The 15,400-nt window shown below is 45.6% G+C and overlaps 1 protein-coding gene and 1 non-coding gene across 2 annotated transcripts in view; one reads left to right on the top strand and one right to left on the bottom strand.

The window, feature by feature from the left end:
• The first annotated feature begins 658 nt into the window (after positions 1-658).
• On the top strand, positions 659-727 carry LOC132542305 (small nucleolar RNA SNORD45). Its single transcript, XR_009553395.1, has one exon. It is a non-coding gene; the product is annotated as a small nucleolar RNA SNORD45 (small nucleolar RNA).
• A 5,222-nt stretch (positions 728-5,949) lies between these two features.
• PRKAR2A (protein kinase cAMP-dependent type II regulatory subunit alpha) overlaps positions 5,950-15,400 on the bottom strand; it is a 66,838-nt gene continuing 57,387 nt past the window's right edge. Inside the window, exons 10-11 of the mRNA XM_060204746.1 lie at positions 11,408-11,549; positions 5,950-10,205 (exon numbers count right to left, since the gene is read on the bottom strand). Coding sequence (XP_060060729.1) covers positions 10,072-10,205; positions 11,408-11,549 — 276 coding nt within the window. The 3' untranslated portion in view covers positions 5,950-10,071. The remainder of the gene's footprint in view (positions 10,206-11,407; positions 11,550-15,400) is intronic.

Raw genomic sequence — 15,400 nt, 5'->3', positions numbered from 1 at the left:
GAGGCAAAAAAAAAAATGGGGAAGGACCTGGGTTTGAGCCTGCAGGCAGCTAACTTCACAGCAGTGAAGCAGTTCTGCAAGTGTCTCTCTGCCTTTCTCCTCTACCACCTCCTTCCCTCTTGATTTCTGGCTGTCTATACTTAAACAAAAACAAACAAAAAAGGAGTCAGGCCATAGCTCAATGGGTTAATCGCACGTGGAGCAAAGCGCAAGGACCTGCATAAGGATTCTGGTTCGAGCCCCTAAGCCCCCGGCTCCCCACCTACAGGGGAGCCGCTTCACAAGCAGTGAAGCAGGTCTGCAGATGTCTATCTTTCTCTCCCCCTCTGTCTTCCCTCCTCACTCCATTTCTCTCTGTCCTATCCAACAATGATGATAGCATCAATAACTGCAACAAAAAGGGAAAATAAATTTTTAAAAAGTAAAAAAACGTACTTCCTCAACCCCACTCTCTCCCTTCTCAGACCCCACTGTTGGGTATGTGGGCTCTAGGGACGGCGTTGGCTGCACGTTGATTTTCCTTACTATTTTATCTATTTGATTGAGAGCTATGGGGGGGTGGAGGCACTGAGACCATAGCACTGTTTAGCACTGGCTGATGGTGATGTGGAGGACAGAGCCTAGGTGTAAGCCTCAGACATGAAAACCTTTTGTGTAAGGTCAATGTCATGGCATGTGTCAGCTGAATTCAGAATTGATGTAAATTCTGAAGTTACACTGGGATCTTGGATAATGAAGTTTATCTTAAAAAAAACAAACAAACAAGGAAGGGGGTCAGCTGGTGGCGTACCTGGTTGAGCACACGTTACAATGCACAAGGACCGGGGTTCAAGCCCCCCAGGCCCCACTGCAGGGAGAAAGCTTCACAAGTGCCTTCATAAAAGGCAGAAAATAGGGAGTCGGGCAGTGGTGCAGTGGGTTAAGCGCAGGTGGCACAAAACACAAGGACCAGCTTAAGGATCCCGGTTCCAGCCCCGGGCTCCCCACCTGCAGGGGAGCAGCTTCACATGCGGTGAAGCAGGTCTGCAGGTGTCTATCTTTCTCTCCCCCTCTCTGTCTTCCCCTCCTCTCTCCATTTCTCTCTGTCCTACCCAACAACAACAACATCAGTAACAACAGCAATAATAACTACAAGACCAACAAATGGGAATGAATATTTTAAAATTTTAAAAATATTTTTAAAAAGGGCAGAAAAATTACCAAGACAAGGAACTAGTTGGCTCTTACTATTTTTATTTTATTTTAATAATACAGGGAGAAAGACACAGAAAAACCAAAGCACTGAACAGCTCTGGTTTATGGTGGTGCTGGAAATCGAACCTGGAACTTCAGAGCCTCAGGCTTTAAAGTCTTTTTTGCATGATCATTATGTTGTCTCTCCAGCCCATTTGGCTGGTTTAATATTAAGAAAAGGACCCTGGGGAGTCGGGCGATAGCACAGCGGCTTAAGTGCATGTGGCGCAAAGTGCAAGGACTGGTATAAGGATCCTGGTGTGAGCCCCCGGCTTCCCACCTGCAGGGGAGTCGCTTAATAGGCGGTGAAGCAGGTTTGCAGGTGTCTGTCTTTCTCTCCCCCCCTCGATTTCTCTCTGTCCTATCCAACAATGACATCAATAATAATTACAACAATAAAACAACAAGAGCAATACAAGGGAATAAACAAATATTAAAAAAAAGAAGGGAGTCGGGCAGTACCGCAGCGGGTTAAACGCAAGTGGTGCGAAGCATAAGGATCCGGGTTCCGGCTCCCGGCTCCCCACCTGCAGCGGTGGCTTCACAGGCGGTGAAGCAGGTCTGCAGGTGTCTGTCTTCCCCTCCTCTCTCCATTTCTCTCTGTCCTATCCAACAACGACATCAGTAACAACAAGGGCAACAAAAGGGAAAATAAATATTAAAAAAATTAAAAAAAAAAAAAAGGAGTCGGGCGGTAGCTCAGCAGGTTAAGCGCACGTGGCGCAAAGCGCAGGGACCAGCATAATGATCCCGGTTCGAGCCCCCGACTCTACACCTGCAGGGGAGTCGCTTCACAGGCGGTGAAGCAGGTCTGCAGGTGTCTGTCTTTCTCTCCCCCTCTGTCTTCCCCTCCTCTCTCCATCTCTCTGTCCTATCCAACAATGACGACATCAATAACGACAATAACTACAACGATAAAACAAGGGCAACAAAAGGGAAAAATAAATACATACATGCCCTGCACACACACACTCGTACACCCCCCACCCTATACCTACCCCTACCCCCACACATAGCCTCTCTTAGGCACATCTAGGCAATAAAAAGCCCAGAAGACCACTCCAAGAACTTTGCCTGCCTACCCCACTGGGCTCAACTCTTATAACCCTAACTTACCTTTGCATGCACACTATAAACCTGGTCCATGAATGCCTGCCATGAGGCTAGCTCTCAGGTCATAAAACTAGCTCTGTCCACTTAACAAGTATGAAGATACCTGATAGGCAAGAATTCTTAGCAGACCTTGGTTTTCAAATTTATTTATTAGATAGAGACAGCCAGAAATGGAGAGGGAAGGGGAGTTTGGGAGGAAGAGAGACAGAGAGACACCTACAACCCTGCTTCACCACTCGCAAAGCTTTCTCTCTGGTGGGGACCAGGGGCTCGAACCTGGATCCTTGCACACTGTTAACACGTGCACTCAACCAGGTGAGCCATCTCCCTGCCCCGACCTTGGTTTTTATTTGTGAGCAAATAAATGATGTTTGGGAATAGGTGTTGGTTTTGCTGTGAGCCCAAGATTTTCAGGCTAACGTGAACAGGAGGACAGAAATCCCACCAGTCACTGGACTCCAGCCTCCTGTTACACTTTGACCCCATTCAGGCTGGTTCAGGGGCTGGCCTGGAACCCCAAAACCATGGTGGGGGAGGCGAAGCATGGGAGTGGGTAGATTGTCTCCTCCTTTAGAGAAGAGGCAGAGCCCTCCCAAGAGCTCCTCCTCCTCCCCCTCCCCCTCCTCCTCCCCCCCCCCCCCCCTCCTCCTCCATTAGCCCTGGCCAGGAGCTGCAAGGCTACTGGAACCAGCCTGAGTGCCAAGGGAGGGGCTGTGCTCCAGCTCCACTGAGATGGGAATAAAACTCTTTGGTTGCATTCAGTTCCTGGGAGGCGGGGCAGGGGTGTTTGTGACTCTTCACAGCATTACTTCTCTCCCTGGGCATGGGGCTGGCTGATAGCAACGTAACAGGATGTCAGGTCTCCCAGTGGGCTCAGTCTCAGCTGCAACATGCTTAGAACTGACACTACGAGAGGGTGGGGGATATCTAGTGCATACGCTGCCAGGATCTAACTGGGAACCTCAGGTCATGTACATCCAAAGCTACTAGTGAAGCCATTTCCTCAGCTGAGACTCCATGTTTAATATTTTCAAATCCAGTAGTTGTTATAAAATTGCTAAAGATATAGTTAGATATTTTTTCTTAAATATTTCTCTTTTGTTGCCCTTGTTTTATTGTTGTAGTTATTAATGTTGTTATTGATGTCATCATTGTTGGATAGGACAGAAATGGAGAGACGAGGGGTAGACAGAGAGGGGGAGAGAAAGATAGACACCTGCAGACCTGCTTCACCGCTTGTGAAGCGACTCCTCTGCAGGTGGGGAGCCGGGGGCTCGAACCGGGATCCTTACGGCAGTCCTTGTGCACACCATGTGTGCTTAATCCACTGCACTATCGCCCGACTCCCCTTTTTTTCTTTTTAAAGATTTTTTTAGTATTTATTATTTCCTTTTGTTGCTCTTGTTTTATTGTTGTAGTTGTTATTGTTATTGATGTCACTGTTATTGGATAGGACAGAAACGGAGAGGAGAGGGTCGGGCTGCAGCGCAGTAGGTTAAGCGCACTTGGCACGAAAGAGATCCGGCATTAAGGATCCCGGTTTGAGTCCCCGGCTCCCCACCTGCAGGGAGGTCACTTTATAAGCAGTGAAGGTCTGCAGGTGTCTATCTTTCTCTCCCCCTCTTTTCTCCATTTCTCTCTGTCCTATCCAGCAACAACGACATCAATAATAATAACAATAATCACAACAATGATAAAAACAAGGGCTACAAAAAGGAAAATAAATAAAATATTTAAAAAAGAAATGGAGAGAGGAGTAGAAGAAAAGGGGGGAGAGAAAGACAAGACGCCTGCAGACCTGCTTCACCATCTGTGAAGCGACTCCCCTCCAAGTGGGGAGCCGGGGGCTCGAACCCAGATCCTTACTTGCGCTTTGCACCACCCGAGCTTAACCCACTGCGCTGCGCTACTGCCCGACTCCCAGTTAGATAATATTTTAATGGTAATACTATATTTAATTTTTGGCTTTCTTTTTCTTGGACAGAGAGAAATTGAGAGTGGAGGGAAGAGAACAATAAACACTCACAGACCTGCTTCTCTGCGCATGTCCGCTCTCCGGGTGGGGCCCAGCAGCTTGAATCAGGGTCCTTGCACGTGGTAATGTGTAAACTCAACAGTTCTGGGTGGACCACTGCCTGGCTCTTGTTTATTTATTTTAATTTTCTAATTTTAATTTTTTTTAAATATTTATTTTGTTTATTTATTCCCTTTTGCTGCCCTTGTTGTTTTATTGTTGTAGTTATTATTGTTGTTGTCGTTGTTGGATAGGACAGAGAGAAATGGAGAGAGGAGGGGAAGACAGAGAGGGGGAGAGAAAGACAGACACCTGCAGACCTGCTTCACCGCCTGTGAAGCGACTCCCCTGCAGGTGGGGAGCCGGGGTTCGAACCGGGATCCTTCTGCCGGTCCTTGTGCTTTGCGCCACCTGCGCTTAACCCACTGCGCTACAGCCCGACTCCCTTGTTTATTTATTTTAAAGATTTATTTATTGGACACTGGGACAGTTCACCCTGCAGAGTACAGACTTTATTATACCCAAGGACCCAGGTTCAAGTCCCAAGCTACCGTAAGGAAATGAAGAAGTGGAAACTTTGCAAATAGTGAAACAGTGCTATGGTGTCTCCCGCCACCCCTGAAAAAAAAAAGTTAACTGGCAGCAGTGGGATTATATAGGCAGAAAGGCCTCTGGAAGCCCTTGGCAGCAAGACAAATTGATTCATTAACACTAGCAAGCGAGAAATGAGAGAAAGAGAAGAGAGAACTGGAGCATCCCTCTCATATCTGCAGTGCCACAGATCAAACTCAGGGCCTCATGAGCACAAGTTTGGGGCTGGACCCACTGTGCCACCTGCCAGGCCACAGGTTAACTTTTTTAAAAAATATTTATTTATTTCCTTTTTGTTGCCCTCGTTTTTATTGTTGTAGTTATTATTGTTGTTATTGATGTCGTTGTTGTTGGATAGGACAGAGAGAAATGGAGAGAGGAGGGGAAGACAGAGAGGGAGAGAGAAAGACAGACACCTGCAGACCTGCTTCACTGCCTGTGAAGCGACTGCCCTGCAGGTGGGGAGCCGGGGGCTCGAACCGGGATCCTTATTCCGGTCGGACCTTGAGCTTTGCGCCACATGTGCTTAACCCACTGCGCTACCGCCTGACTCCCCACAGGTAACTTTTTAAAAAATATATTTATTTTATTTATTTATTCCCTTTTGTTGCCCTTGTTTTATTGTTGTAGTTATTGTTGTTGTTATTGATGTCCTTGTTGTTGGATAGGACAGAGAGAAATGGAGAGAGGAGGGGAAGACAGAAAGGGGAGAGAAAGACAGACACCTGCAGACCTGCTTCACCGCCTGTGAAGCGACTCCCCTGCAGGTGGGGAGCCGGGGTTCGAACCGGGATCCTTATGCCGGTCCTTGTGCTTTGTGCCGCCTGCGCTTAACCCGCTGTGCTACTGCCCGGCTCCCCCCCACAGGTGACTTTTAAAGAAAGAACAAAGAGCCCACGTGCCAACCCCAGAAACGTCCAGCAGCTGATTATGCGCTGCGATGGCCAAGAGCCCTGAAATGAGAGGAGAGACACGACGTAGGGCAGCACCAGAAAGTTAGACATGATTTGTCAGCCTTTATTAACCAAGAGTGAAGCCAAGTCCTCCAGTTTCCTCTTACAAAATTCAGCCATAAGGCAAACAATGATTTAATTCCATGTTCAATACTACAGAGCAAGAAGTGATCACTTTCCAATCAGTTATTCTTCCCAGATTAAAATACAAGTGTGAAATGGGTTAACAGAAGACTATTCCCAATGATTTAAAAATAATTCTTAACTGAAAAATGTATCAAACTATGTAGAGTTCTCAGGACAAAAAAGGAAAAGAATTAAAATATTTTTACCTCTGAGGTAGCACAATAATGCTGTATTAGATTTCTTTCGTTACAGTGATCTTAAGAAAACAATGAGGAATCTACCTTTTGCTCAAGATGGGCTAAATGTTTCTCTGCAAATCCCCCATGAGGTTAGTGACAGTAATTTTTTTCTTTTCTTTTTTTCTTTTTAAGTATAAAGATAGCCCTGCAGTGTGTAAAAGGAAACCCCACAGGAAGGCTGCTTCCCATAAAAGACATTAAATCATTGAGGAACATCAGCAGTCAGGACAGGAGGAACAAGAGGTAATTTTAGTGAACAAACAGAACAACTTGTTTCTTGGCAAGAATGGTTTCCAAGTACGCATCAAGAACAAAAGTTTCAACACTGGTCAGCTGAAAACAGAGATAAAATATGACATTCATGGGTCTTTTTCCTTTTTCTCTGTACAAAAATGCTCTTTCAATTTTCTGAAACGAGAGAGGATTGTCTGTACACTGACACAATGTGAAAATGGTATATGCCCAGAGTGCTACCGGGCACTGGTGGCATCTCTCACCGACTGTTGTGAGCAAAGACTCGGGCAATAAAATGATCAACATAAACTCTGCCGGCCAAAGAACCATTTTTTGCCAAGTTGCTGCTGATTTTGCTCATTTAATTGCTCGAAGGAAAGCTCCACCCTGATTTCTGAAAATCGGTAGCAACTATATATAAGGACTACTGACTAAGAGGACATAACATATGAAGCCTTCTTTCAGCGAATACAACCAAGAGAAGAGAGTGAGTGTAATAAGTTGAGACGGGGGTGAGAAAGAAGGATAATACTGCAGGTTGGAACTCAAGTCTCTCAGAACAGTCTCCACTACCTACCATCAATGGCAAAGACAGGCAAGAGGCTGTGGATCTCTGCCTCAAAAAAAAGAATGAAAGAAAAATTACGTACGTGTATCTTCTCAGGGGCCAGGCTGTGGCGTACCCAATAGAGTGTACCTGTTACAATATGTGCGGACCTGGGTTCTAGCCCCTACGGGGATGCAGTTTCATGAGTGGTAGAACAGTACTATAGGTATCTTTCTCGCTCCCTCTTTCTTCATCCTCCCTCTCTGTCTCTATGAGAAAAGGAAAAAAAAAGCGTGGCACAGGAAGGCCTCCGGACATGAATTCATCAGAGGTCCTCTATCACAGAGCTCCTGCTGGGAAGCAAGGGGAGGATTATCTTCTACTATTCGCCCTTCCCTCTGAGGCTCACTCATCAGTGCAGGGTCACCTAGCCCGATGTAAATACCACAGCCCTGAGATGACTTGGTCTGCCATCTTAGATCCCCATGCTGCAAAGAGAACTGGAACACTGTGGGATTCCTAGCACCTTGGTTATGGTTGTGTCCTATCTCATTCACACTTGCCTCTTTAAGCCTTGCTTCCTTCACCTACATCCCAAAGGAGTACGAGTCTGGGTTGGTGAGCCACATGTCAATCTGTATATGGAACGGGAGAACCTAGTCTTGATAGATTCTATTCTATAAAGCAGAAACCACTGGTGAGTTGGGCATGTCAAGAGGCCTCCACAGACGAAAAGACTGAACTGTGATGTGCAAGAGAAGGCCCAACATATGGGAACGACTGGCAGAATTGACAGCAACCAGTCTTAGTCGTGGTGATGTGGGGATTCACAGGGACATCTAGTCAGTGTTCAAACACAGTGCTCACACAGTTGGGGGTTACAGCTCTGCATTCCCAAAGCCTGATGACATCACCCTTATACAAAACAGCTGTGGCTTTTATCTGCTAAAGTACAAGATCTGTTTTCTTATTTATCGGATAACAAAGCAATACCACGAGGAAAAAGAACTTTCGAGATCTGTGAGAAAATCCACACAAGTTTTTCCAGTACTAGCTGCCTGTTCTGGAGTAGTCCAACTTTTCACAATTCTGAGAGCTATCACCAGGTGACTTGGGGTAGCCTAGCAAGAGTCCTTCTGTTCTCTCTTCATGGAAACAAGGAAAAATGGAGAAATAACCACAGTTATGGCAGATCAACACTCTGTAAATCTCTCGAGTAACACTGTCCACCACAAGAGTACTTGACTTTTTTTTTTTTAAAACCAAAGCACTGCTCAACTCTGGTTTATGGTGGTGGTGGTGGTGGTAGTGGTGGATGAACCTGGGACTTTGGAGCCTCAGGCATGAGAGTCTCTTTGCATAACCATTATGCTATTTACACCCACCCAAAAGTACTTGATTTTTTATTTTAAGTTTATACTTTGATTTTTATCTAAAGGTACTTGATTTTTAAGGACAATGGAAGATGATCCTGTGGGCTCCATCATTATCCACAACAGGAATGACTCAAGCCCCAGCATGTAATCTCTGAGGAATTTATTGAGTTATACAAGTTAAAAAAAAAATAAAAAGATCATATTGGAAAAGATCTCTTGATTTAATATAAACCTAACTACGACATTAAAATTTCTTCTTACGCAAATTTCATGCTGCTCTTAAGATTTCTTGTAGCATCTAGTTCTAAGTCATTCTGAAGGAAAAAAACTCATTCTGAATTACAGCTGATTGATTAGGATGATTCATTAGGTTAAAAAAGTTTTTTTTTTTTTTAAATAAAAGTTAAATTACCTTCCTCTGGGACTAATGATTAGAATCCCAAATATTCCAGTATCTTAATTAGAAAGGTCTTTACAGTAATTCTATGAAGTTTTTTGAAAACTAACAAAAAGACTTGATCTGTAGGATGGATGCCTGGACCAGTGACCAGCTCCAGACATACGGGTCTGTCCAAGGGGAATTCCCTAAGTAGAGAAAAAATTGTAGTTCAAAAAATAGCTGCTTCTTTGAAGAGTTAAAAAACTGATGGTTCAAAAGCAAAGCTATGCAATAGTCTGGAGTAAGAGAGGGTTCTCTTCACAGCAGACTCTAGCTGGCACACTGCCACTAGCTGGTAGGGGCAACTGGAAAGGAAGAGATGGCAAGGGTTGCCCATGAAAATCCTGGGTCAGAGAAGGCGGTGGTAGCTCTAGACCCTGGCTCCTTATAAGCGGACAGTAATTCATTCATGTACACTACACAGAGATAAAACAAAACAAGAAACTCCCAAAACAATCGCCCCAACCCAGGAAACATTCCTTGACTCTCAGCTACGTGAAGAACATATGCTGAACCCAAATTTCCTGCTCTAACGCGCGTCACAATTTCCAATCAGTGTACTTTGGGGTCTGGATCTGTGGTGTCCTAGGCAGGGCCTTCCCTAAACAACACTGTGAGGTTGAGAGAGCTCTAATTTGTGTGGCCGTCAAGCAGACAGCACAGTGCCACAAATCACAGACCTCCATCACATCTGTCACCGCTTCCCACTGTAAAAGCAAAGACTACAACTGTGAACAAATGTTGATTTTCTCAAAGCAAAAATTACGAGATCAAAGGCTACAACATGACCTTCCTTGAGAAAAGTTGGGGGAAGATGTCTACAGTTATACAATAGGTTTGTACGGACCTGTGGTAACTTCCAAAAGCAGTAATAGCAGCAAGAGAGGAAATAAGATGTTTACACTTTGGACTTTGTATCAGGCACTTAAATTGTTGGAGAGACATGCCATTTTCAACCAAAAATGTAAAAACTGGGTTGGAGTAAATATTACAGGTGGTCTAATAATGGGCTTTCAGAAGCAGAGTGGAGGTGGAGGTGGAACCTCTGCCCATCCTTTAGTGCTGACTTTCAAGTTTTATACATGCCCACGGCCAAAGCAGTGACAGTGGCGGTGGCAACAGCAGGAACAGTTCTGTCATGTCTGTTTTCTGTGGCTGACCGGAAGATTTTGGTGTCACACTGCGAAGGCGCTGGGTTTGGCACATCTACTGCCCAGGATCGACCAGATCCATGCTGGAACCAAACATCTTCACCAGCTGTTCCTCATAATTTGAGATGTTCCTCTTCATGATGTCCATACAGGGCCCCAGAAGCCTCTCGAAAGCTTGCACATCCATAACTGCCATGTCAACAGAAAGGCAAGGAGACAATGATTTTTCTATCTACACTGAAGATCCCAGTCACTTCCAGGAGCAAAGGCTTCCTTAACTATACCCAGTCGCTCACATTATAGGCAGCTTCATTTCAGGACATGGACACTTGAGAAAAGAAAGGCTGTTTCTAGGGCTGGGGAAACAGCATCATGACTACGCAACATGATTTTCACGCCCGAGGCTCTGAGCACCCAGGTTCAGACCCAGCAACACCATAAGCCAGGGCTGAGCAGTGCTCCGATAAAAAGAGAGACAGAGAGAGACAGACAGAGATAAAGAGAGAAGGATGTTTCTTTTCTCTTTTTTTTTGCCTCCAGGGTTATCGCTGGGGCTCGGTGCCTGCACCATGAATCTACTTATTTCTGGCGGCCATCTTTTTCCATTTTATTGGACAGGACAGAGAGAAATGGAGAGAGGAGGGGAAGACAGAGAGGAGGAGAGAAAGACAGACACCTGCAGACCTGCTTCACCGCCTCCCCTGCAGGTGGGGAGCCGGGGGCTCCAACCGGGATCCTTACGCTGGTCCTTGCGCTTCGCACTATGTGGCTTAACCTGGTGCGCTACCGCCCGGCCCCGGAAGGATGTTTCTTTTTTTTTTTTTTAATTTTATTTATTCCCTTTTGTTGCCCTTGTTGTTTTATTGTTGTAGTTATTGTTGTTGTTGTTGTTGGATAGGACAGAGAGAAATGGAGAGAGGAGGGGAAGACAGAGAGGAGGAGAGAAAGACAGACACCTGCAGACCTGCTTCACCGCCTGTGAAGAGACTCCTCTGCAGGTGGGGATCCTTATGCTGGTCCTTGTGCTTTGCGCCACCTGCGCTTAACCCGCTGCACTACAGCCCGACTCCCCGGAAGGATGTTTCTTAATGAATACAACAGGACTGGGCCTCGTAGCCCAGTAGCTCCCTTTCTCTCCATTCTCCTCGAGTCCTGAACAGCTGCTGTCACTACTGCTCCTCTCACAAGCCACAGTCAGCACTCATTCAGAAATGTTGGCTAAAAGAACACACTTCTAATTCACTGCTGCAGAAAAGCCATTTCTGGTTGGCCATACAAACCGTTCAGGCCTAGATTATGAGTGAGAGGCTGCAGAGGGGAAGGCTTGCTCAACTCACGGGGGGAATACTGCACAGTGGAAGAGGAGGTGTTCACGGGTGAGAGGCTCTTACCAAGGCATTTGACATCTCCCACTGCGTATGCCGAAGCAGCTCTGGGTTTATTGGTGACCAGGGCAAGCTCTCCAAAGTACTGTCCCTTATGGCAGCGAGCAATCTCGACCTCTTGATTCCCACCATCTTTGTTTGCTTTAGTCTAAAGCAGACAGAGAAGACGGCCTAGTTGAGTCCAGAAACACACTGGGCATGTCCAGGGACACATGCTTGTCTTCACTCCTCACACAGTTAACACAATGAGGGACAATTCACCGAGCAGAGATTCTGACAGCACCGTGGGGATTTCACAGGCTAGTCTCAGTGGCCTGGTTTTATCCAAGGAGTCGGCCTTTACCCAGGGCTTTATCTGAGTCCCGGCACCCTTCAGTGAACAGCTATCAAAGTTTGGTGGCACATTTAGCATGTATGGGTGTGAAATTATACCCCGAATTAAAAAAATAGTTTTTATTTATTTATCAATGAGAGGGATAGGAAGAGAGAGGGAAAGCACCAGACATCACTCTGGTACATGTGCTGCCGGGGATCAAACTCAGGACCTCATGCATGAGTCCAGTGCTTTATCTACTGTGCCACCTCCTGGACCACACCCATGAAATTTTATTTATTTATTTACTTATTCCCTTTTTGTTGCTCTTGTTTTATTGTTGTAGTTATTATTGCTGTTAATGATGTCGTTGTTGGATAGGACAGAGAGAAATGGAGAGAGGAGGGGAAGACAGAGAGGGGGAGAGAAAGATGGACACCTGCCGACCTGCTTCACTGCCTGTGAAGCGACCTCCCCCACAGATGGGGAGCCGGGAGCTCGAACCAGGATCCTTATGCAGGTCCTTGTGCTTTGTGCCACCTGCACTTAAGCCACTGTGTTACTGCCCGACTCCCTCGCCTGAAAAAATTTTAAATTATCTTTATTTATTGGTCAGTAACAGCCAGAAATAGAAGAGGGAGAGAGAGAGAGAGACATCTGTAGCCCCGCTTCACCATTCATGAAGCTATCCCCCTGCAAGTCGGGGCCAGGGGCTTGAACCCAGGTCTTTGCACACTATAATATGAGCCCTTAACCATGTGCATCACCGCCCGGTCCCTATACCCCTGAAATTTTATAAAACAATTAAATCACTAGCAGAAGGGGGGAGGGGAAGAGCCAAGGACTGATCTCTTTGCACTGAAGGAAAACAAAAAAAGGCAACAGTCAACAGGACATCGTCAGTGATGGAGTAGTACGATAGTCTCTTTCTCTCCCAATGAAAAGCGTTTACTGGGGCTGAGTGGCAGCTTACCCAGCTGAGCATGTACAGTGCCATGCTTGTACAGGGCTTGGATCTAAGTCTGTCTTTCTCGCCCCTCTCTGTCTTCCCTTTTTCTCTCCATTTCTCTTTGTCCTGTCCAACAACGACAGCAACAACAACAATAACTACAAAAATAAAACAACAAGGGCAACAAAAGGGAATAAATATTTTGAAAAAGTTATTTAGGGTGTATTAGTGAGAATTGTTTCAATCTATAATGAACACTTCATGTTAAGTATAAATATATTTTAGGGTAGTTTTATTTTTTTAAAAAAAGCACCAGGTAACAGACAGTGACGCATCTGACTGAGCACATGTCACCATGTGTAAGGACCTGGGCTCCAGTCCAGAGACCCCACCTGCAGTGGGGAAGCTTCATAAGTGTAAGGCAGCAGGTATCTCTCTCTCTCAATTTCCCTGTCATATATATACATACACATACACATATACATATACATGCAAATTCTAGCTTAAAAAGTTTTCTCTTTAAATGTGTCAGACTAGTTTATATGGTTGGATCTTCCTTCTTACCAGTGTGCTATCTTTCCAGCTGTAATAGGTTTATTTATTTTTTATTAAATATTTTATTTATTCCCTTTTGTTGCCCTTGTTGCTTTACTGTTGTAGTTATTATTGATGTCGTCATTGTTGGATAGGACAGAGAGAAATGGAGAGAGGAGGGGAGACAGACAGGGGGAGAGAAAGACAGACACCTGCAGACCTGCTTCACCGCCTGTGAAGCGATTCCCCCTGCAGGTGGGGAGCCAGGGGCTCAAACCAGGATCCTTAAGCCGATCCTTGTGCTTTGTGCCACCTGCACTTTACCCACTGCACTACCACCCGACTCCCAATAGGTTTATTTTTAAAATATTTATTTATTCCCTTTTGTTGCTCTTATTGTTTTACTGTTGTAGTTATTATTGTTGTTGTTATTGATGTCATCGTTGATGGATAGGACAGAGAGACATGGAGAGAAGAGGGGAAGACAGAGAGGGGGAGAGAAAAATACCTGCAAACTTGCTTCACTGCTTGTGAAGCGACTCCTCTGCAGGTGGGGAGCCGGGGTCTTGAACCGGGATCCTCATGCTGGTCCTTGCACTTTGCACCACATGCACTTAACCCATTGTGCTACCGCCCGACTCCTGAATAGGTCTACTTTAATTTAATTTTTCCTTTTGTTGCCCTTGTTTTTTTATTGTTGGTGTAGTTATTATTGTTGTTGTTCATGTTGTCATTGTTAGGACAGAGAGAAATGGAGAGAGGAGGGGAAGACAGAGAGGGGGAGAGAAAGATAAGACAGCTTCGGACCTGCTTCACTGCCTGTGAAGCGACTCTCCTGCAGGTGGGGAGCCGGGGGTTTGAGCCAGGATCCTTATGCTGGTCACTGCACTTCGTGCCACGTGTGCTTAACCTGCTGCGCTACCACCTGACTCCCTAGGTCTATTTTTAAAAGTATTTCTTTATTAGTGATTTAAGCACTGGTTAGTTCTGGCTTATGATGGTGCTACGAATTAAAGCTAGATCCTCAGACCCTCAGGCATGAAAGTCTTTTTTTTTTTTATATTCCTTTCTTTCTGATTTTTTTGGGGGGGCAATTAATGTTTTACATTCAACAGTAAATACAATAGTTTGTACCTAACATTGCCCAGTTTCCCATATAACAATACAACCCCCACTAGGTCCTCTGAATCCTTCTTGGACCTGTATTCTCCCCACCCACCCACCCCAGTGCGATACACCAATTCCATTTCAGGTTCTACTTGTGCTTTCTTTTCTGATCTTGTTTGAAAGTCTTTTTGATAATCATTATGCTATCTCCCCTGCCCATACAGATACTTAACCAGAAAGCAGCTCACAGACACTACTGCCCGCCCCAGGTGTCGGCAATGATGTAGACAATAGCTCTTTGTACAGCTGGAATCATATGGAGCCAAAATTATAAGATAACGGGCAGAATTCCACACTGTTCGCACCCCCAGAGTTTGGTGTCCCCATCCCCTGCCTACAGCAGAAACTGTAACAGTTCTCCCAAGGTCACAGATATGGGCTGACTGTATAGCTGCCTATCTTATCTATCTATTGCCCATTTATATTCACTTCTACGGCTCTGCCTTCTCTTCCTCTTCTCTCCTTCCCTCCTTCCCCTTTCCTTTCCTTTTCTCTTCCAGGGCTATTGTTGGGGCTCTGTGCTGGCACTACAAATATACTGCTCCTGGCAGCCATTTTTTTTTCTTTCTTAAAAACTAAACAAGGAAAAGAAATACTGAGAGAGAAGGGGGAGCTAGAGAGGGAGAAAGAGAGATTCTCGCAGACCTGCTTCACTGTCTGTGAAGCGTCCCTGCTGCAGGTGGTGAGCTGGGAGCTCGAACCAAGATCCTTGTGCAAGTGTTTGAGCTTAGTACTATGTGTGTTTAACTGGGAGTGCAACCGCCCAGCTCCCAAGCCGTGTTTCCCATTTTGTTGCACTACGAATCCACTGCTCCTGGAGGCCATTTTTCCCACTTCGTTGCCCTTGTTGTTACTATTACTGTTGCCATTGCTCTCACTGTTGGACAGGACAGAGAGAAACAGAGAGGAGGAGAAGGCAGAGAGGGGGAGAGAAAGATAAACAACCACAGACCTGCTTCACCGACCGTGAAAGCAGCCCCCCTGCAAGTGGGGAGCTGGGGGATCGAATCAGGATCCTTGAGAGGGTCCTTGCACT

The sequence above is a fragment of the Erinaceus europaeus genome, chromosome 12 (genome assembly GCF_950295315.1).
Source record: "Erinaceus europaeus chromosome 12, mEriEur2.1, whole genome shotgun sequence".
Classification (NCBI taxonomy): Eukaryota; Metazoa; Chordata; class Mammalia; order Eulipotyphla; family Erinaceidae; genus Erinaceus; species Erinaceus europaeus.
Note: the sequence above shows the minus strand (reverse complement) of the source record. Positions and strands in the feature narration are given on the sequence as shown.